General features: G+C 39.8%; 1 protein-coding gene across 4 annotated transcripts in view; it reads right to left on the bottom strand.

Annotated features, from left to right (window-relative positions):
• DHRSX (dehydrogenase/reductase X-linked) overlaps nucleotides 1-24815 on the bottom strand; it is a 323541-nt gene that overhangs the window by 173633 nt on the left and 125093 nt on the right. For 3 of the 4 annotated variants that reach the window (XM_075196491.1, XM_075196487.1, XM_075196490.1), the window contains exons 2-3: nucleotides 23703-23810; nucleotides 20719-20787 (exon numbers count right to left, since the gene is read on the bottom strand). The exons of the other annotated variant lie outside the window; for it this stretch is intronic. In XM_075196491.1, coding sequence (XP_075052592.1) covers nucleotides 20719-20787; nucleotides 23703-23718 — 85 coding nt within the window. In that variant the 5' untranslated portion in view covers nucleotides 23719-23810. The remainder of the gene's footprint in view (nucleotides 1-20718; nucleotides 20788-23702; nucleotides 23811-24815) is intronic. 4 annotated transcript variants of the gene reach the window in all.

Below are 24815 nucleotides of genomic sequence, written 5' to 3'. Positions count from 1 at the left end.
ATTTTCAAATGTTATCAAACGAGACGTGAGGTGGTGGGATCTATTAAATGGTTATATAAACTGAAATATTGTTATAAAATGATGTCACATTCTGCTCAAAGCAGGCATAAGGAAACATAAGCAAAGTGTAAAATAATAAAAGGAGTATTGAGAATATTTATATTATAGAGTATTTTCTTGGAAGTCAACAGAGAGCATTATGGGTGAGCGGAATAAAGTTTCTCCATCTGCACGCACACTTATAGACTTACAGACGTGGGTGGTAAAAAACAACCCTAGTTAAAGCATGGTCAAAACCTTGTACTTTATGCTTGCTTTTAACAATGTGTTCAAAGTTTGTTCATCAACTTACTTTAAAACTTAGCTGCAGCATAGTGCACTGTGTACTTAATGAATATACCGGTAGTATTTTATCTGGGGATAACACTGAACTCTGCAGGCAACGTTGAAAATGACGCACTGGAAAGCAAAGCTAATGCTTTTCAGTAGTTGAGTGTGTACAGGTTGATTGATTTAAACTCTAATATCCACACTACTCGTCTGCCAAATTTAAATGTTTCAACAGTGTCTCATATATAAAGAAATTGGTGCTCAAAAACAAGTGTGTGGACATGTTAATATTATTAATACCTTGTCTGCTTAGTAATAACTCTGTCTATATTAAATGAACTTGTACTATACCCTTGATTAAATCGTAAACAAGAACTAAACAAGATAACTAAGACTCCAAAATGATGCTGGTTGATATTTTTGGACATTTCAGGCGTAAAACATTTACATGAGTTGATCGAATTGCTTTTACAACATAAACATAAAACATGTCGATTTGGTGGTTTGACTGGGCCTGGCCTGGTAATAACATCAACGCATCCTGAACTTAGTAATAAATGACCTGGAAGTAATACAAACATGAGTTTGGCATTACAGCATGAATTTACCTCATTTCAATATTTTACCTAAGAGTGATTTGTAAGATTTCAGTTTTTATGTCCAGTAAATAAATGTTTTAATATCAATAAAATATGTTGCTAATAATGGCTAAATTAAGATGCCAAACATTAATAAAACCGGAAACACATTAAGCACCTCTGACTATAATGGGTTAAAAGTGTCTTTAGCAGTGAGGTGTGTTATCATCACACATTAGTGTGGTATTTTGACTTCCTATTTGCTCATCTATAATCACTTTAAGTTTGTTTCCCATGTTTCCCTCCTGCTCTAAAGAGACCCAGTTTCTTATATCTGACATAAATTGCTATTGATTTTCCTAACTCCAACATACTACAGCAGTGATGGAGTCAATGGAGTATCTCAGTGGTCATCAAAGCTGCCTGAAATGCATGAATCCCAGTGACACCTTTCTGCCTGGGTAATCTGTGCAGCCAGTCTCTGTGACAACCTTGGTTATATAAAGGTGAGAATTATTACTATGTCCATAATAATAACAATGTGTTACATTGCTCCAATTACTTGTGTTTTACTGCAAATAGTCAAAATTGCTTTAACATAGAAACACAGAGCAGTCTACAAAATATGAATGGATCACGAGAGACAGAGTAATGGGGAAAAAGAGAGGGAGGGGGAGATAGAGAGAGAGGGAGGGGGAGATAGAGAGAGAGGGAGGGGGAGATAGAGAGAGAGGGGGGAGGGAGGGAGAGAGCGAGAGAGAGAGAGCGAGAGAGAGAGGAAGGGATGGAGAGAGAGGGAGAGAGAGAGGGAAGGGGAGATAGAGAGAGAGGGAGGGGAGGGAGAGAGAGGGAGAGAGAGAGAGAGCGAGGGAGGGGAAGAGATCGAGAGATAGAGAGGGAGACATCACTGGGGCATTTAATGATGATTATTCATGTGACCTCAATAATATTCATTAGTAGAGCTCTCGTGAAGTGACCTGAAGTTTTCCCAGGCTTTTACTTCCACTCAATGCTTCTTTTTGAGTCTCAAATAAGTTAAAAGTTAAAGTTTTAACTTCTGCTGTTAATTTGGGTTCATCAAGTGTCTCAATTATGGGAAAACCAAGGCAAATGGGAGCTATATTCATGAGGCACTTAAATGCTGCATTCCATTGAATATTGGTACAGCTCACAAAAGACTACCTCAGTTGTGCCAAGGCTACCAGGCCACCCTTAAACAACTTTAGGGTGCCGGGCATTGGAGGCAGCACTGTGGCGGGTAACTACACTAACAATGTCTCTGAATAAGACATTGTTAGTTAGGCAACCAGATCAGTGCGATCGCCTTGTGGAAGCACTGTCTCTCTGTATCCCTCTGATGTCGGGCTCCTGACAGTGTTGTGACATCTGGAGCTGCCAGTGTAGAGGAGCCGAGAGGCTCAGAAAAAAAGCTAGAAGAAGTAAGAAGCGGAGAAGATGAGAAAAGGTAAGGCAATTTCACTAACACAAAGAAAACGGAGGAAAAGAAGAGGCACCAGTAAAAAGGAGGGAGAGCGAAGGCTTCAGTAAAAGGAAGGGAGAGAGGGGGCACCAGTAAAAAGGAGGAAGAGCGGGACACCAGCAAAAAGAAGGAAGAGCAGGGCACCAGTAAAAAGGAGGAAGAGAGGGGGCACCAGAAAATGGGGGACTGGCTGGAGAAAATGACGGGTGGGGGGGTGACGTTCAGAAAATCTCCACAAGTTACATACTATTAATTTAAAGGAACTTAAGGTTTGAGCAGACATTTTATTAGTATTTGCTCATTATTTGGCCCTCCCCTGTTGCTATCTATTAGTATAATTAATTTAAATCTGCAGAATACATTAACATATAAACAAAGGTAATCTAAATGAAAGACATACAGTATTAAAATGTTGATTTATTTAAATTTTGTGGGCAAGAGCGCATGTGAGAAAAAAGCTGGTGGACATGGGGGACGTGTGAAAAAAAGCTGGCTAGGGCATCTAGGGTAAGGGTGCATATGAAAGGAAAGCTACCTAGCAGGGGTCTTGTGAGAAAAGCAGGTGGAATGGAGGTGGCATGTGTGACAAGAGCTGATGGGTACAGGGTATGTGTGAGAAAAGCTGGTGGGCAGCAGGGGACATGTCAGTGTGTAACAGGTGAGTGATTTTTTTGTATTGTTTTGTTCTGAAATCTAACATTTGGAGCCTCTCCTCTAGATATCCTGCGTGAAGCGTGGACAGCATTCTCTGCCAGACATCAGTGCATTTGGACTTACCAGCCAACCAGGAGGAGGTAAGAGTTACTATTTTTATTTTACAAATGTCAAGTGTGTGGAATTGGGGGGGAGGAGCGGCGGTTGGCTGAAGCTTTGCCTAGGGTGGCAAGGTGCTATCAGCCCTGCAGGAAACGTGCACTTTAGGCAGGAACATAATCAGAGAAGGACTGAATTTGTAATAAACATTGTGTCACCAAAGCCATAGGAAAGGAAATGTGTGCAAAAATATTTTTAAGAATTCACAAATAAGCATGTAAAGATTGCCATAACAGAACCATTATTTTTATTTTATATTGTGTACATTAAGAATTTCCTTTACAACTCGCATTAGATGCACCGCACAAAATGTCCGGCTTTGCACCAATGCACCTACATGGTTCGCCCACCACATACTTTAGAACCACGCTTTTAATGAAATAACATTTTTTATCCTAAAATACTGCTTCTTTTTGCTCCTTTATGGGTTAAATTAATCATGAGAGTGATGGAACATTGGTACAGCCTTTCTTTACACTTACTTTGTGTTTTTAGTTTTTTTTTGTTTTTTTCCTTCTTATAGTGGGCAAAATTCACCAAGAAATGTGCTTCTCTGCCGGCATGCAAATAAAAAGATCGAAATGCACTCCATCATACTGTAAGTATAGGAGAGACCTGATATCAAATTATATTAAATAATATAACAATTATTTTTTCAACAGCTTGCAACATTTGGCAGTGCAATATATTAAATAAAGATGACAACAAACTTGACAGATGTTCGCACACCTTTATTTACTGAAAATATGCGGGTCTAAAACTTCAACCTTACACACCCTTAGTTAATTGATAAAATACTATGTAATTGTTTTCCATCCTGTCAGACTCACTTACCAAAGTAAGTGTAAGAACATTAAAGTTAATTAGGAATAACATCTGCACAGTTCAGAAGATATAACTATTTCAAGTTACTTAAAAAACTTGACAGTCCCCCTACAAAAGAGGCAATCAGCACCAGGCTTTGCCAGGCTGGACTGGTCACACTATAATACAATACAGCACCGCCGCGGACGCTTCTTTGACAGCGCCGCAGCTGCTGTATAGGACAGTGCCGCTATGGTGGGCACTAAGTTAGCGCAGGGGGGGGTTTCTGGAGACTCAAAAACCACCCCTGGCTGTGCCACTGTAATAGGGAGATAGGCAGCGCGGGTCCATGAACAAACTTAATTAATCTTGGTGGGTCAATACACTTACAGCTAATCAGTGTGGCTTTTCACACTCAATCTCAATCAAGACAAAATTGTCTAATTGACTATTTGCGTACTGGCCCTTTTCATTAATTCACATTGCAGCTAAAGGCTAGGAGGCCCTGCACTAAAAATCTAAATAGTTTGTGGATGGGCAGCCTGCATGAATTTTACACAACTGATTCGCCTAGGAAATTTATCCTGTGCTGACCTGAAACAGTGCCACACAAGAGGTTGATTTACAAAATAAGGGAACTGGGTCTAGGAAACAACATATGTAATTTGGTCGAAAACTGGTTGGAGATTAGGGAACAGAGAGTTGTGATAAATGGAACATTTTCTAATTGGTCAATTTTTGCAGATGACACCAAACTCTGTAAGATAATAAAATCAGAGCAAGATGTAGTTTCTCTACAGAGGGACTTAAATAAATTGGAGGATTGGGCGGCCAAATGGAAGATGAAGTTTAACATAGATAAATGTAAGGTTATGTGCTTAGGGATCAAAAACAAGCACGCAATCTATAAATTAAATGGGACAAATTTAGGGGAATCTAAAATGGAAAAGGATTTGGGAGTGATCGTAGGTCGTAGACTTAGCAATAGTGCTCAATGTCAAGCAGCAGCTGCAAGGGACAATAAAGCATGGCATGCATAAAAAGGGGCATAGATGTAATTTTCCACTATATAAATCATTGGTAAGAGCTCTTCTTGAATATGGAGTACAGTTCTGGGCACCACTCCATAAAAAATACATTTTGGAACTAGAAAGGGTTCAGAGAAGGGCAACAAAAATGGTAAAGGATATGGAGTCATTAAGTTATGAGAAAGGGTTAGCCAGTTTAGGCATGTTTACTTTAGCAAAAAGGCATCTCAGAGGGGACATGATTACTACGTACACATACAGTACATTAAAATTCAATACAGACAACTTTTAGGGGAACTTTTTACGCCAAGGACTTTACACAGGACACGCGGTCACCCCCTAAGTTTAGAAGAGAGGAAGTTTCTCAACCAGCAAAGGAAGGGGTTCTTTACAGTAAGGGCAGTCAAGATATGGAATTCACCAACAGGGAAGGTTGTGATGGCAGATTCAATCGATAGGTTTAAGAAAGGGATAGACAAATGTTTAGCTGAAAAGGGTATCCAGGGTTACGATCGTTAATTAAAATGAAGGACAGTAATGGATCCAAATAGAAATAGGACTGCAATATTGGGTAAGGAGGGATTTTTCCCAATTGGCGGTTTCTTTATCTGGACCAAATTCAAATATAAGAGAGGGGTCACAGGAGATCCAAATAGGTTGAACTTGATGGTCTGGTGTCTTAATTCAACCTCATCAACAATGTTACTATGTTACACATCATACCTCAAGAGACACCCACTTTTCATGCAACATTATCTTTGTTTCAGAAGCTATTACATTGCAACAGGCTTTTATCTTTTTCCTCACTGATATTTCCAATTTTGTGCAACCCTATTGTCCCACTGGCACGATCTAAAACTCTTGATGGCTATGGGGGTGGTGTTGGTCACCTTTGGGTTCAGAACTGGACTAGGAACAGCAGGATGGCTACTCTGTAAAAACTATGTGTCATCATCAACAAACCTTCCTTTGTTCATTGGTGTTATGCACAGGGCCGGTGCTAGGTTTCGCGGCGCCCTAGGCAAAATTTCGCTACCGCGCCCCCGCCCCCGAACACACTAAATAAAAAAATAATTAGATTTTTGTTTACCTTTTCTTCCTCTAGCTGCTCCTCGCGATGCATGCTGAGAGGGGAGGGGAGGGGGACGTCGGGAACAACTTTATTCACACTGTCTGTCAGTGACAGACAGTGTGATACTTCAGAGGCGCCGCCAGACAGACTATCACATGATCACTGACGTCAGTCAGTGATCATGTGTGAGATGCGCCGCGGACATTGAAAAACCCGAGCCGCTGAACCGCTGACTAGATTAGAAAATCTAGTCAGCGGCACCCTGCAGGTCCCGGCGCCCTAGGCAACTGCCTAAGGTTGCCTAATGGGAGCGCCGGGCCTGGTTATGCACAAATAAAACATTTCATACAATCAATTCCATCTAGGCAATCATTCTTAGGCAAATGACCACTTTTGAAAAATATTGCACAGCAGACGGCAGATCTAGCAAATACTTTCACATACTTACAAAATACACCTTACGTAAACTTTTCCAGGACCTCCTGCATATACCAAAGAAAAAACTTAATTTGTTTTTTTGCTGTGACAGTGGAGCAAAATATTTCTATCCATTCAGAAAGCCCCAATTTTTAGTAAGACATAACAGGCAATTGTTAAGCTTCTCTCAAGATGGTACCGCACGCCAATACAAAGGTATTTTCAGCAGTCTCCCCACTATGCTAGAACTGCAGAGTGTAATGTGGAACTTTGCTAAACATTTTCTGGTCATGTTCAAGGATAAAACTCTTCTAGCAGGAAGTCCCTTCCACCCAGGGGCGGGCTGGGCCGGGGGACAGGGGGGCATTGCCCCCCCGGGCCGCTCAGAATCACGGCTGTTAGGGCCGCCGGCTCCCCGGAAGTAATATCAATGTGATGCGGCCGCGCAGGCGGCGTGTGCCCCCCGGGCTGACGTCCGTCAGCCCGCGCCTGCTTCCACCCAAATCCTTAGACACAGGAATACACATTTAGACCCCACGTTTTGTACTTCTGCATTCCAAATTTTAAGGCTGAGGCATATAGGTTTCTCTTGAAGCACCTACTAAGTTCTGCTAAAGCACGCATACCTCTTGTTGTGAACATAGAGAACTTTCAGTTACTTATAAGGGTTAACCCATCACATAATTGTGGGGAATAAGGCCGAAATCATAACTGCAGTGCAAATATGGTATTATAATTGAATCCATTGATAAGTTGAGCTACTGAAGTGTAAAATGTGAAGTCAAAAAGTCTGTTGTATGTGTATTCAGGGACTCTGCACATCCCAGTGTGAGAAGATAGCAGTGTCATCTGTGACAGCTTCAAAGAGCCCCCTGCTGTATTCTGACACAAGTTAGTTTTTGGACACCGGAATAGACTTTTAGGAACCGCTTAGCAAGTGTCTAGCTCAAAGAGGCCATGTGCTGGCTATAATTTTATATAGACAAAAGAAGTCAGTTTATCACAGATTATCCAATTCATATAAGTGATGCTCTAAATGTAACCCCTTTTATTTCAAACGGTTTGCTTTTGTATGTTATATCAGTTGTTTATTAATTGTTTTTCTTTATATCTGAATGCCCTGTACTTTTGTATATTAAATCTATAATTTAATATGTGGTATCCTTGATACTCTAACAAATCCATTAGCCTGTTAAAACGAATATAGCTCGACCAAGTTAACCCTTTGAATGCAGATGTGTGATTTGTTGATAAATTTAATTAACAAGCTCAGTGTGTGCTTGCACTTACATTTGTGTAACAGTCTGGAGGTGTGAAGAGTTAACCTTTTGTTTGCTGGTGTGGGCCTTGTTAGCCTGTGGGTAGCTAGAAGCGTTGTGTGCCAGTGTAGGACAATATATTGGGGTCCTATTGCACATATTCAATAGATGGTGGCAAACCTGAAGTGTGTGGGGGTGTGAACACTCTTTGGGGGTGATTCAGTAGGTCTATAACCTGTGTGATAGTTAGAGAGAGACTGCGGGCTGGAATTGTGTGCAAACTCATACAGCAAACACCCAAAGTCACGGCAGCTGGTAGCGTGTGCATGGGTTTCCTCTGGGCACTCCGGTTTCCTCCCATACTCCAAAAACATACTAGTAGGTTAATTGGCTGCTATCAAAATTGACCCTAGTCTCTCTATCTATCTCTGTGTGTGTATGTTAGGGAATTTAGACTGTAAGCTCCAATGGGGCAGGGACTGATGTGAGTGAGTTCTCTGTACAGCGCTGCGAAATTAGTGGCGCTATATAAATATCTGATGATGATTATGATTCCTGTTTCCTAAATAAACAATTTAAAAAAGAAGACGCTTAAAATAAACAATATACACAATACACATTTTTAAGACCTATGCAACTAGGGTTTTTTTAGTCATCAACGGAATTGACTCAGTGATTCACTCACAATCAAGTCACTGAAAAAGCTTTTCAAAGCACTTGTATTGTTCCCATCTCAAAACAGCAATCCATTCCCAGCAATCTGAAGGCATTTTTACACTGGAACAATATTTATGTATGTACATGTCCAAAATACTATAATTAGGGTATATTTCTATGTACGCAATTGCTGTACATGTGATACCAAAATAACTTTTTCTATTTTTTTTTATATATATCTTCATAACGGCAACCAGAATATAGTATCATTTGTAAATGATAATCTGGCAGAACAGACTGGTTCTGCTTTGATAATGCTCAAAATACGTTTTTTAACACAAAACATTACATTTGTCAAAAGGAAAATATGATTTAAAAACATATCGGTGTAGGTCCTGTGCAACAAAAATGTCTTACTGGGTAGGTACTTAGAAAAAAAATAACTCCCTTCACTGTCCAACACCTTTTTTACAATCCTCACTACTAGCCTCCTAATACAATTACATAGTAGGAAGTGTGCAGTGATAGAGAATTGCATCATTCACTGACCGATTGCCTGCGTTACTGTATCAGGAGCACATTGGTAACAGGCATTGGTAACAGTGGGGAATGGTGTGAGCCAGAGAACTGGTTATAAGGCCATTTCAAATAGACACACCCCTTAAAGAAAAAGGCATGCTCCCATCATCAGAATAAGTGTCCCGATCTCCTGCGGACCACTGTAAATGCTTCATCCCTTAAATTTAACATGTGTAAGATAAAATACATTTCCATACGAGAGAAAAATCTGTTTGGCTGGAGTACCTACTGTGCCAGGGGCAAGAATTGTCCCGTTTGTTCAACTAATTGTTGCTTTGATTTTTCCTACTACTGGCGGAACCCCAAATTACTCTACATCAGTATAATTAGAACGGTACATTTCACACACAAAAAAAAAAATCATACTTGAATTCTAAAACCTTGAGATCCAAATAAACATGTATATTGCCTTTTAATTGCATCTCCTAGTCACTAGATGGTGCTAGTTGTACCTACTGTTAAAAATTAAGTGTTTTGTGTAAAATATGTTTTCATCACCACTTTCATGTTTTATATGCTTATCTATTTGGAAATGTTATTTTTTTCACATGACTTTATTTTTAGTGGTAATTGGGGGCTTATAAGTGGTTTTGATTAAGATCTCAAATTAATCAAATTCCCCAGTTAAATATAATCCCTCTTTAAACTAAAGTACTAGTTTATCCAATATAAAAAGGCATCTAGCAACTTTCACAGAGACATTAGTAAAATATTTTTTAAAGCGGCTATTGGCTCAAGAACGGCAGATCTAGAGCAAAAAGTTGATGAGGTCTGCCACTTCCAAGAATTTGTGTCTACAGAGTTATCTGACATTCGTGCGGACATGGAATCGTTCAAAGATCAGCTGGAAGATAATGAAAACAGGAATAGGAGGAACAATCTCCGCATTCGAAATATTCCAGAGACAATAGATGGAGATCTACTACCCAAATATCTTGAGAAACTTTTCCTTCATTATCTACCAGATACCTCTGCATCGGACGTACAGACAGACCGAGCCCACAGAGCACTACGGCCGAAACCTCCACCTAACCAACCGCCTAGAGACGTCATTGTCCGGTTCCATTACTATAAATACAAAGAACAATTTGTTATGGCCACCCGGGCGACATCCTCACTTCAGTTTGATGGATCTGACCTTCAAGTTTACCAGGATCTTGCTCCCTCTATGCTGCAGAAACGACGAGATCTCGCCCCAATCACTAAGCTATTAAGAGATCACAAAATTCGATATCGATGGGGGTTTCCGTTCCACCTACTGGTCGGCCACGAAGGTCAATCTCATAAGGTTAAGACGCCAGACCAAGGAATCACCCTGCTGCGGACTCTGGGAATAGCGATACCTCCAACATTGATATCAAACACAGCGGAGATTGTGAGACCAGGGGCTCCCACGGCTTCATGGACACAAACATGAAAGACTTGGACATAAGTTTCTAACTTTTGCCGACAGAGAGTTCAGAAAACCGGTTCGTGATACCTGGAAAAGATTAGCGGCAACTCTAATAATGTTTCAGAGACATGAATGAAGGAAATTCTACTCATATTGGTTCCTGAGTTATCGTCAACAAGCAAGTAGACTTACATTGCATTCACGATACAATATTGTTGTTATTTTTTGTATGTTTTCTGACTGATGTCTCTCAATTGTTGTCCAATGTTAACACTGTTCTTATTTTCTGTTAATGTTACGGTTACTGTTAGCCAAAATGACTATATAGAGTTAGCTAAACTGATAATGTTCTACATAGTAATACTTTTGTATTTATCTCTTCCTTTTAAATGTTTATAAGCTACATACATGTATATTTCTCCTCGCATATTTGCAACGACTAGGATTCCCCCTTCTCCCCGAGCAAGTGTACCCACGGCTACACAACCACCCCCCACACTCCCCAAGTACACAGGATGTACTGGTCTCGACTTTTTGAAGACATGACTTGCCAGTCAAGCTGTCTTCTCTCCCCTCACTCTACTTTCATTCCCCTACTAACCCATTTTCTCCCCTCCCTATCCTTGGCACCTCGGCCTGATATCGAGCTGCTCCTTTTATACTACCCAAAATTATCTTGGCATAAATTCTACTGGTATCAACCATGACCCTCTCGGTTCTAACTATAAATGCTAATGGTCTTAATACGCCACAAAAGCGCACTATTTTGTTCCAGTACTTGAAACGTCATTCTCCTCAGATTGTAATGTTGCAAGAGACGCATTTCCAACATATACACCCAAATCTACAATGCAAACTCTACCCTCAGGTTTATTATTCCACATCTTCCCAAAAAGTCAAGGGTACAGCTATCCTACTTCACCATACTCTTCCTTTAACAATCAATACATCCTATACAGACCCCCAAGGACGATATGTTATTCTAACAGGTTCTCTCCTCTGCACACCAATTACTATAGCTACACTATATGCTCCCAACACATCACAAAACACCTTTTTTTCTCAATTTTTCTCCAGACTTTCACAAACTGGGACTGGAAGGATAATAATAGGGGGGGACTTTAATGCCATCTTAAACGTTCGATTAGACCGTTCACCTCCAACATTACGAGGTAGTCAAATAGCACGTGAAAGCCTTAAACTACAATCCTTGATCACTCAAGCTAATCTTTATGATACATGGCGAGTGCTATACTCTAATGACAGAACGTATACACATTATTCAGTACCACATGGAACTTACTCTAGATTGGATATGGTACTGGTAGATGCTCTTACGACTCGTTCCCTGAAATCGGCTACTACTACATCAGTTCCCTGGTCTGACCACTCAGCTGTGTTAGTGCGACTTGACGTTTTGCCACCCTTTGCACCATGTTATCGATGGAGGCTAAATGACCATCTATTTCTGAGAAAAGACAATGTTAATACGATACGACAAGCTATTCTTGACTTTCAAACAGACAATGCCCCAGAAGATACCACTTCTACTGTAAGATGGGAAGCTCATAAAGCGACCATCAGAGGACGCCTGATCAGTTTAGCATCTCACGAGAAAAAGCTACATCAAAAAGCAGTCACTGACTTAGAAGCCCAAATCCAAACCCTAACCAGACAGCACCAAACATATCCCAAACGTAAAACTTATTTAAAACTTCTGTCTCTGCGAGGACAACTAGGTAAACTACTAGCCTCAAAGGCGGCTAAGACCCTTCAATGGCTCCAACAGCGACACTATGAAAAAGGGGATAAAGCTGATACATTGCTCGCTCGTAGGCTTCAGAGCAAGCGGACCCGTAATCGCATAATATCCATTAAGGATCAAGCACAGCAATCACTATACGACCCACAATCTATAGCTGATAGATTCAGCACCTATTACACTTTACTATATAATCTCCCCTTGACAACAGACTCCCCAGATATTCTTCATACCCAGATACGAGACTTTCTTCAGACCTGCTCCCTCCCCCGCCTCACTGCGGCAGAGCTCTTAATTCTAAACGCTGACATCACGATAAAAGAGATCAAAGCAACCATTAAGACCCTAAGAAACTCGGCAGCTCCAGGCCCAGATGGTCTCACAGCAATCTATTATAAAAAATTTGGCTCTGATCTGGCACCTATGCTTCTCTCGCTTTTTGAAACAATTTTGAATGGTGGGCACTTTGAAAGGGACACCACCAGAGCAGACGTTATTGTTATAGCTAAAGAGGGACGCGACCCTAGTCACTGTGCAAGCTATCGACCAATTTCGCTATTAAATGTGGACCTAAAGCTATTCGCCAAACTACTAGCAAACAGACTAGCCAGAGTGATTCCCGCCTTGGTCCACCCAGATCAGGTGGGTTTTATCCCTAGTCGGCAAGGAGCCGACAATACTAGACGGGCTATTGATCTAATTGAAATAGCAAACCGGGCCCGGGTCCCTGCTCTGGTGGTGTCTCTTGATGCAGAAAAGGCGTTCGACAGGGTCTCATGGCCCTTCATGAGAGCCACCTTGGGCACAATGGGGTTCAGGGGCCGTTTCCTATGTGGCCTAGCGTCTCTCTATCACAATCCCTCAGCTACGGTTATAGCCAATGGCGCCGCATCGTCTCCGTTTCACATTACAAATGGTACTCGACAGGGCTGCCCACTCTCCCCCTTGCTGTTCGCTCTCACGATGGAACCACTGGCATCGCGTATACGCAGGAACCCGACAATTTCTGGAATTCAAATGGGGACGACTAATTATAAGATATCTATGTACGCAGATGATATTCTTCTTACAGTTACCAACCCCCTTGCCTCCATCCCATCCCTTCAAAAAGAACTTGATGAGTATGGCGCAGTATCTAACTTCAAGATCAACATGGACAAATCAGAAATTCTCCCTCTTAACCTACCTCCCCGCCTATTAGATACCCTGAAGAACCAAACAAACTTCCGATGGCAACAAGATAAACTTAAATACCTGGGAATTTACTTAACGACCCATTATAATCAGATATACGCAGCTAACTTCCCTAGGCTTTTAGACTCACTCAAACGTGATCTTGAAAAATGGGATAAGCTATATATCTCTTGGCTCGGCCGCATGGCGGTGGTAAAAATGAATCTCTTGCCACGAATTCTTTATTTGTTTCAAACCCTACCTGTTCGAGTACCCTCTCTGGCGCTACAGACCCTCCAGAAGCAAATTACTAGATTTGTTTGGGCAGGCAAACGACCCAGAGTAAGAGCCTGCACGCTCTTCCGACGAAATTCAGAAGGGGGGGTGGGCCTCCCAAACATCTCTAAATACTATAATGCTGCACACCTAACCCAGCTAGTCTTATTTCACTCTCCATCTTCCACTAGGCTCTGGGTAGACATTGAGGCTACTTTTTTGCAATTACTCTCGCCCTATACACTGCTTTGGATATCAATCAAACATAGACCACCACTCCCGTTACTCTTATCCACCACCCGTTTCTCCCTCCAGATGTGGGACTACAGTACCCGCACGTTTCAGCTAATAAAAAACCCAGAAGCTATGTTCCCACTGTGGAACAATCCAGCTTTTCCACCAGGGCAACAACACTCCTCTTTTCACCACTGGTCCCGACAAGGTCTAAGATTTATTACTGACATAGCGCCCACGCAGATATTCCCTGAATTTGCGGACTTACAACGACGATATGGCATTCCCCATGACCGTTTCTATCAATACCTTCAGTTGAGACACTTATATCAATCGCTCCCAACGCTTAAGCTTATATACCAACGTACACCTTTAGAAACTTTTTGCAGACGTAAATCCCTTCCTACTGGTCTAATATCTACTTTTTACAGTATCATGGTGGCATTTCGTCAACCTGCCAAAGATCGTTACGAGCTGAAATGGGAAGAAGACCTTGGCGTCGAGCTAGAGATAGAGGAATGGGCTAAGATCAGGTCACGAGTCGCTAAGAGCTCTATCTGTGTCCGTACCAAGCAGAACTCGTATAAGCTCTTATATAGATGGTATTTGGTCCCAACCCGCTTGAAAGCCATATATCCTGACTCCTCTGGTCAATGCTGGAGACTATGTGGACAGGAAGGCTCATTCCAACATGTTTGGTGGTCCTGTCCGAGACTTGTGGAATTCTGGCGGAAAATTCACAATTTAATTAATAGAGTCACCGCAGTAAAACTCCCCCCCTGCCCCTCATATTCACTATTGCATAGGCCTATACCGGATGTTAACAAATATACTATGGCGCTCATAGGCCATATACTTAATGCGGCTAAATGCGCAATAGCAGCAAATTGGAAACATCCAGAATCCCCATCGCTGCCTGAAATCATCAATAGAACATGGCAGACATATAGCTGTGAACACATTACAAGCATCCTCAATGACCGTCCCAATAAATTTCGTGCGATTTGGGATCCTTGGCTCGCCTCCTATGGTTCAGAACAACCAAGGCCTGATTAGAATGGAAACTATTAAATATAGAGTTAGAAGATGTGCAACATATGGTAGATACACGTAATACATCTAGATGCCAAGTCAGGTGCCCCTTTCCCTTCTCCCTCTTACCACACTAACATTGCCTCCTTTCCTCTCCCTCTTTCCTTCCCCTCCCCCTGTTCCCTGCTTTCTCTCTTTTCTTTCCCTTTCTATGTTTTTACTTTGATTGACAAAGTTCACATTGTTCTTTTCATCTGCAAGGTACTTGTTGTTTGATCAATGTAACTTAACCTTTACACTGTTTTGAAAACTGAAAAATCTCCTTAATAAAATATGTTTAAAAAAAAATAAAAAAAAAAAAATATTTTTTAAACCTTAACAGAATTCCCAATATTGGGACTGAGAGTGGATGTATTAAAAAATCCAATCACGGGACATGACAGTTGTGGGTTATAGTGTAGAATAATAAGTTAACAACTGAATAAGAGCATTTACAAACAAATACATATTTTAAGAAACACTTTAGGATGAACAAAATCAAAATGATAATAAAATATTAATACAAGCTAAGACAAATAATAATAAAGTTATTGGGAGTCAATGATATTGAGTTTGGTTTGTTCACTATTAGGAGTTGGCGGTCCACTGATAGTGACCAGTGGCTGGCAGTCCACTGATAGTGACCAGTGGCTGATGGTCCACTGATAGTGACTGAGGAAAATGTTTCACCGGTAGTTGTTGGGTCACTTCCACTGACCAGACAGACTGTTATTGTTTCACTGTCAGTGACCAGGGTTGTGGGCTCATTGCCAACGATTGGGGTTGATGGTTGCTAGTAATTATTGGTTGACCCTTTACGGTGATGGTTCACTGTTATTTACTGGGGATGACCGTTCACGTTTATTGACTGGGGATTGACCGTTCACAGTCAGTGACCGGACTGGGGATTGTTAATCACTGTTAGTGACCAAAGGTTGATGGTTCACAGTTATTGCCTGGGGGTGATGGTTCACAGTTAGTGACCAGGCTGGGGATTGTTATTTCAAGGTCAGTAACCCAATCTCATTGCTAACGACTGGGGTTGATGGTTCAGTTAGTAGCTTAGTGTTGTTTAATTTTACATACTTCTGACTCTGCATGAAACAGGCCACTGCTCAGAGTTGCATTGTTAGAATAAAGTTAGCCTCCATGAGGCATGAGTAGTGTTCTGGGCCCACTTAGTTCATTTACCTTCACAAGTCCTGACCCTAGCTTCCCTTCAGACAGTGGAGACCAGCATTAGGTCGACATGGACATCCAAAATCACTCACTTTTCATGTAGAGCACATACATCCTGTATTACAACATATTTTACACCCTAAATAGGTGAGGATCACTGTACTAATCTATAAGAAATGAGTCAGCTTCATAGCACAGTCTCAAAAGTACACAAGTCAATTTTGGGGTGTTATCATTTGCAATATTTGTAACAGTTTGTTCATCTTTTGAATGGTTTAACAGTAATTTCTTAGAAATATGAGCGAGTTGGAGAACTGCAGACTCCATCTTATCTTAAAATGTTAGCTCTTCAAAAGAGTGGGTTGGTAGACTTCATGTAGAACATCTAGTAGAAAATGTGAGCAGCAAATGATAATAGATTTGTGGGAATAAAGTTTAGATTTGTCACATTTGCATTCTGCTAGCAATTTCTAGGATGGTCTGACTAGTGAACCCCCTTATACTGTTAGCAGCTGTCTGCTGGCTAGCCAGGGGCATGCAGTAAAATATGTACCCTGGTCTTCACCAAGGAACCTGGCAAAGAAGATTGATTTATCTGTGAGGTACCCAGAAGTGGCGACTCGCTGGCTAAACGGACTAAGTAGCAAGCTGGCAACCTAGTATTGAGCGAAAGCAGGAAAGAGGAAGTTCAAAGCAATTAGTGTTCTTGCAAAGTCAAATATAACTGACCATTTAGAATCAGAAAAACACAGAGTTTATTCTCAGGAAACGCACATGTTGCTTGAACACAAAAGCAGTGACGTGAACATTATTAGTTAAAATTATTTTGATTTTGCATGCAATGCATACATAGATTTAGAACCCATGATAAGCTTACAACCCAATTTATTTTTCAAGCTTTATAAAAACGTATACATTTAAATTCATTCTCCATAATTTTCATCACACAAAAAGCAAATGTATGTATTGCTAAATTGAGAAATAAAAGTACATTATATCTGAGCGCATATGATCCCAAAGAGCTAAAATTATTTAAATTATTAATCCAAACAATATCTTCCTCATTTAGCCTTAGTCGGCATGACATGTTCATCATCAGAGTTTCTAGTGGAAAGTGTGATTGGTAACTGAACAGCTTAAATTGAAAAACACCCTTAATTCTCTCACTAAGCAAACACCCACAATAAAGTTTACGCAACTGCTTTAATCATATTGCTAAGGGTTTAATTAAGTTATCTAAACTGTAAATATTATAGGTTGGGCAGCAAACAAGGTCACCCAGCCAGTCAGCCAATTAATTATTAATTAATTCATTATAGTTTATATCTTCTTCACAATATAGTTAACATAATAAAAAATAAACTTGTGTTGCCAAAAAGAAAATCTACATGCATTACACAATCTCAGTAATATGTCAGACTGAAGTAGCAAAAGCGTCACTAGTCGATCTGAATGTCCTTGTAAAAGTATCCTTTGTATTATAAGGTCTAGCGAACAAAGCCCTTCTAATAGTTTCATTCATTGTCTTGTACTGTTATTGTGTATAGTTCAACGCAATGCAAATGGGTGATATTAATATTAGTAATAATAATAATAATAATAATAATAATAATAATAATAATACTACGTTTTCACCTCTTACAGCTCTGTTAAGTGAAGATGTCTGCTGAATCATGTGAGATATTTGCAGATACTATGCAAAAAGGCTTCCATAAAATAACAGTCTAGCTGTGGGTTTATTTATCTTGTTCTGGCATATAGTGTGGCTAGATAAAAATATTTACTATGGTTATTGGTATTCTGTGTGTGCCAAATCAACAAAATTAACCTGTGAGTGATTATATAATGTTGCTATAGACAGTTCCCTGCCCCAGCAAAGGTCTCAGAGTGACATGCTGGAGTTGCTCTACTGCAGCGCCACTTTACATAGTCTTGTGTGGTGACTCACCCTGTTGGTGGCAAGTTGATTACTGGAGACGCACTGACAGAAGTGTAGTGAACCATGCAGGTATCAGTGCACATCATATAAATAGGGACAGGATAGAAAGTGCTGGATGGATAAAAATGATAAATTTATACTATGGGGGGTATTCAATTATTAGCAAGATTTTATTTTTTCCAGCAGTGTTAAAAAAAAAAAAAAAATCTCCCGCGGGTTTTTGCCAACAATAGCGACCGTTTTGACTTAACGCAGCGGGAAAACTTGTGCAATTCAATTGGAAAAGAGGGAAAGCTGCCCCCGCGGGTTAAAAATTGTGTTCGCGAAATCTTAGGGGAGTTTTAACGCAGTCATGTATAACACAAAAAAAAGGTTTTGCATACATTAGATTGCATTACACATTGATAATAATTACATTACAGTACTTTCTTTAGCATATTATTTAATTGAACTATTTTTTACTATACAATCATCTATACCATGTTAAAACACATTACTACATTCATATTTGTACCAAAAACATACATAAATATAATAATTTGTGATTTTTGATTTTATTTTTTTTTTATTCCATTATTTTTTCACAAGAAAATCAACTTACACAAGTTAAGCATTGGTTAGAAACGTAAGTTTAACTTTTTTTAAACTTTTTCCATGATTTCAAATAGTTTTCAGAGGTTTTTTATTTTTAACACACCCCAAGGCAGTGCGAGATAAAACAGCATATTTGCCTGTTTTACCCGCCACGTTAAAAAAAACCAATTGAATAGCTTTTAACGCGGCTGCCTCTTGCACACCCTATACTTTCAATAGACCCTCTACTGAAGCGCGAGAGGACCGTTTCATGAAAAAAAAAAAAGTGGCGTTAAAAATGGAATTAAATTGCGGGTAAAGTTAACTCGCTCGAAAATGATAAAAAACAGGGTTAAAATGACTTAACATGGTACAAAAAAAATAATCGCTGTCAATTGAATACCCCCCTATATGTTGAAGACGGCACAGTTTTTGGATCCTATAACATTTGTATAATTGGTGAAAAAATTGCTGATATTTCTTAGGACTCGCAGTTACCAGGATAAACGATTAGGACTGATGGTATAGAGGTCTTCACCTTTAGCAGCCGCCTTTCTCATAGAGCTTTATGCGCCTGCAGGTACTTAGATGTCCCCGGGTCTTACTCTCTAGCATAGTAAAAGTTTATCCTTGGCGTCCGTAGCAAAACTGGAAATAGGAAGCAGTAAACAGGATGATAGCGGGTAGTCAGAATTAAGATGAGGTCAGGGGTTCATCACAGATAACGTGGGCAGAAACAGGCTAAAGGTCAGGGCTGGCAGCGAGCAGGAATATCCAAATAACAAACCAGAAGTCAGGGCAAACAGCATACAATCGGAATCCAAAACAGGCCAAGGGTCATACATAGAATTCAATCAGAAGTCAGGTCAGTAATCCACAGCACAGAACTCTATAACCAGCAGGGAGGCCAAGTCCTCCCTGTCTTAAAATACTTGTATTGCCCAATCAGCAGTCAGAGCAGCAGGATTAATCACAGGAGGCTGCTTTATTAATCTAACACAGGAGGCTTCTTAATTAGTTAATGAGGCTGTCTATTAAATAAATGAAACAAAAGGGATGCCTAAATCTACTAATGCACACACGTCAGACAGTGCAGGATGCGAGGACGCTGCACAAACTGAAGAAGTGTCCCTGCCGGTGCCCTGCTGACCGATCGGAATGCAGCGAACCGGGTCAGAAAGCGAGCTGTGGCTCTTAACAATATTACTACATGCAGTGCCAGCATAAGAGCATTCTCGCATCAGATTGTTTGGTTGAATCTGGCCATAGTAGAGATTTAGGGCAACATTTAGGATCAAACCAAAATATGAGCAAATTTGCACCTTGGCAAAACCAGGTTGCATTGCAGGGGCAAGTTTAAAACATGTGGACATATTTAGAGTTGAGAGCAGACGTGTCCTAACTCAACTCTAAATTTAAGTGCAAAAATAATGCTGCATAATATTTGTGCACTACATGTAAAAGCAGCAAGTATTTCCCTTGCTTGAAAAAAATGAATAGATGCATATGTACCTCTTGCATTGCAACATGGTAAACAATGAGGATTCTCTAAGCCACTAGTAGTTGCAGAAAGGTGAATGGTAAGAGGAATTCAGTCACATGAACAGAATGTGACATTTAGTGGTCACTAATGTATTTATTAAATAGTTGTGTTTGTTTTGTTTTTAGAATATACAATGCCTTTCTTGCAGGCTCTGCAGTTTCAGGCATCAAACCTTTCTCGTATCAAATATCCCAATATAAAAAATGCATACATTTTTAAGACAGGGTTCATTTGCCCCACCTGAAGACTTATGCATAAACATTGGTTTGCTTTTCACCAATATTACAATCGAAATAAACCCAATTGTATAGTTAAAGCATTTCCATTCATTAAAGAGGACATCTCTAAAGACTAAATGTAAATTAACTTCTAGAATATAAAAAGAATGAAAATGTTTATTTATGGCTTATCAAGTCAACTAAAGCTTGAGCGGACGATGAAAATTCAAGATGCAGCACGAACGTAAGCCTTATGGTCCACTAAGCAGTATTACTAATACAGAAACTGCCCCATTAGTTCTCAGGCTGTCATGGTATTGACTTTGTATAAAATGCATACCTTTTTTATTCAGGGTATCTTGTTGTATTCGTTTCACCGCTTCACTGCCGTCAGTTTCATTGTTCCCAGCTGTAATGGATCAAGGAAACGTTTAATTTCCTGAATCACAATGAAATGCTCACAATTGTTGAATAATTATGCTTCTGTTTTAGAAAATGTCATTCATGTTGTGGATTTGAGCTATAAGGTAAGTCTTACAAATAATACATAATAATACTATGCATAGAGTATCAATTATACATTTCAAGCTACACCACAAAATGGAAGGTGTATTACATAGAAATGGTTATTACATTTTAAACAAAATCCATCAAAGTTTAACCCCTTGATATAAATATAGAGGCTTTGAGTTTGAAGGACAGAAAATTGATACAAGATGACATGATCAATTCAACCACTTTCACACTAAAAGGGCCTATTTATGAAGACCTAAACCATGTGGAAACTTCTTTTTCCGCATGGTTTAGGAATTTTTAAGTAAAATGTTAATTTTCCAAAAGCCTAATCCAGGAGTATTGGAGATATCTCCTGCATTAGGAAAATTACCGCATTAACTACAGTCCTCATAACAGTCAATGGCGACTATGGTCTGGGCAACGTTATCCAGTTGTGGAAAGTTTAGCTTTTCGGAACCTGCCCCCTACAGCTAACGCCATCTTAAGATGGCATTAGTCACTGAATCCTATGGGGAGAGCATTGCGGTAGAGCGATCTCCGAATCCCTCACCGCAGCTTACCTGCTCTCTGCTCCTGTTCCTATCGGAAAATGTCTCTGCAGATGCGTGACCTTAGCTCATGCAAGCGTCAAGCCACTTTGCGATAATGCCTGGAGAGGAGAGACCTACAATGGTAGTTTTAAGATACGCAAAGTCATCACTGGACAGCCTACTACTATCAAGTGTGCAGTCCGGGAGGATTTTTGAATAAATGCTTATGAAAAATCATCCATCATCGCTGCGATCACAGATGGTTATTAAGGGGGCAAAACCCTGTTAGTTTATAAATGGGCCCCTGAACGGGTTCCTCCTTTCATCACCAGGGCGATTTTCACACATTAGTGTTGTGCCCATATAACAGGGAACAACTATTTTGTCTCTTAGTCTACACAAGGCTTTCTTTTCGAAGAATAACAGAATATATATGTATATATATTGTGGACCTTATATAGGAAATACACAGGCAAAAAGTAGGGGAAAATTTATTTTTGCACAAGTCTTACCATAGTTAATTTTACACAATTAATGGTACCCCAAATATTTTCATCAATAATGTAATAAATAGTTTTCCTGAGTGTAGGGATACCAAATATGGGTACTTACATAACTAATTCCCAGCAGTGGTGCAAAAAACTTCTGCTCTTGGGTACCAAATGAGAACAGTTTAAATTCCTACACCGTCATTAGGTCCAGGGACAAAGGTATTTTGTATTTATTGTTTTTATGTATACACAAATAATAAAATAGTTTCATTATATAGTATAATAGTCTCATAATATGCTTCTTTTGCACATGGGCACAAATCCATATGGTGGATGTAAATAGGGATTGGATCATGGGTGGGAAAGCAAAGTTCAGGGGATCAGAGACAAATGCGGGCCATACCAACAAAATTAAACTGCTATAGGTCCTCAAATGGTAAAAAAAAACCAAAGTAAAAACTAAAGTTAATGCTTCTGGGATTTTAATAATAATTTCCATTGCAATTGTATTTAAAAAAAGTAGTCATAAATAAAAAACACAGCAGTTGATTGTGTTACATCATAACTCAATCACTCTTTACTCTGCTTATGGTCTCATAATGAGGTTTAACGCTTTAATAATGTTGCATAAGGTAAAATATGTCAAATACATTCAAAAGGGCAGATTCAATTAGTAAAAAAATCCTGAGTATCCTTGAATGGCCGCAAGACTCTAAGCAGCGATTTTTTTTAGTGAAAGTAACACTTACTTTTGCTCGCGCCCCATAGAGATACAAGCAAAAGTAAGCTTTACTTTATACCATATTAACGTTAAAAAAGCGTGGCCACGATGTGCTCAGGAACATCATGGCCAATTAAATCTGCCCCATAGACTCATATTTAATATAGCCTGTTACTCATAACTTCAATGGGTTTTCCCATAAAAATTCTCAGCGGCTATTGAGTAGTGAGGATACTTAGTTTTCAAATTAGGCCTGATTTAGAGATGGACATATGTCGTTTTGTGCCACATAAAAATGTTACTTGCTTAAGACTTGTTACACTGCGCATGTGCACAACTTACATTTGAGTTGAGTGCATGTTATACATGTTATACTTGCATCCACTTGCGCTTGGAAGGTGGGTTAGGGGCATTCATGTGTAAATTCAGTACAGTAAGGCCATGGAAAGGAAGCTAACTTGGTTAGTCACAAGAAAGGTGTGCTTTTGGGGGGAAGAAATTAATTATAATCGGTTATGAAATGCTTTAAATGCAATTTTATGCACAATGCTAACAAAAAACTGATTTATGTTACTTTCTCCTCTGCCTCTCTTACAAAGATGACATGGGGATAGAAAGGATTCTACTTTAAAGGTTTTCACCTAACATTCCTCTCCCTCTACTTACAGAACTGTGGGTGTGCCCATAGCAGGAGCCACTATAGTTAAACATAACTAACCCCTGGTAGTGCTGTAACAACTTTGTGCCCTTTGGTACCAACTAGGAACAGATGAAATTCAAACCGCTTGTAACACAGGCACCTTTAATATAAATTGGCACAGCACTGTTTAAATCCCACCCTTCTGACAATTGTCCGCACAGAGAAAAAAGCCATTACAGTGCAGTCTGGGTGTATTCTGCCGAACTCTTACAGTTCTGCTAGCTGGGGGCGGCAAAAATTACTGTTTCGGTAGCAAGTGTTATCCATACTCTCAGACAAGTAGCCAACACAATATGAAGTTTATAGACACAAATGTGGCTTTGTATGTTCTGGTCATGCACAATGTCGTCAGGTGAAAATACATACCTATTATTACATGCATCCCAAGACTTGATAAATGTTTTGCCGTGTAGTAGCCTATACCTTTTGCACCTCCAGTTACAATAGCAACTTTTCCATCTTGTCTCGGAAGAGCTAAAACAGAAAGAACTTTATATAAATAGTTCATAAACCTTCCATTAAAACAATGAATTCAAGACAATGGTTTCTAACCCGTTCATGCTGTGGCACACCTCCCGCACAATTTTTGAAGGGCGGAACGAGGGAAGCAGCATATGCACGTAGACAATGTGTATGACAAGGTTGAGCGCACAGACACATCAGTCTGATTCAAGCTCTGGGTATATCAGATACAGGATTTTTAGCCGTAATACTTGTACCATCTACAGGGCGGGTATAAGTGCCAATCGATAGTGATGACTGTCGTGTATGCATGCCAGAACATGTGTTTGCAATAAATAGCAACAAATATAGAAGGCTTTAAGGACATCCTGATATATATATATATATTTCATGTAAAAAAAAATATATATATTAATTATTACATGATCAGGTGTTAATGTATTTAATCATTATTTTTTACCCGTGCGTTCTGATGGAACTTATATATACAAATGCATTGCGCGCATCTTGAAGTATGTTATGTCTGTCTGCCTATGCAAATGTCATACAGGCAGAGCATACTTATACCCATATTCAAATACAAAAAAGTTTCTTCAGATCCACTTGCAGTTGAATATGGATGTACATGCGTGCAATTTCTCTCCAATTTTAAAAAAATAAGAATAGGCCCAGGAAGTACGCTTATCAACAGATATACTATTATTTAATATATCCGTTGGGTGGGCTAAAACTCCAATGACACTTATCTGCCACCATAAAAACAAACAGCAGACTGCAATGACTATTTCCGTAGATCCAGATGTTGCCTAGGAGTGCCATAAATTCACAATTGGTAGGCAAAAAGGCAGCAACAGACATCTGATTCTGTAAATGCAGATTTAGGGCAAACTCCCATACTAAGTGCTTTTGATTAGTCTTTCATTAAAACTCAGCAACAGCTACAGACTGAGAGGAAGGACCATTACTGTGAACACCAGGAAAGATTGTCCATTCATGCCCTCTAAGTGTTAGCAGGTG

This window comes from Mixophyes fleayi, chromosome 2 (assembly GCF_038048845.1).
Source record: "Mixophyes fleayi isolate aMixFle1 chromosome 2, aMixFle1.hap1, whole genome shotgun sequence".
NCBI lineage: Eukaryota > Metazoa > Chordata > Amphibia > Anura > Limnodynastidae > Mixophyes > Mixophyes fleayi.
Note: the sequence above shows the minus strand (reverse complement) of the source record. Positions and strands in the feature narration are given on the sequence as shown.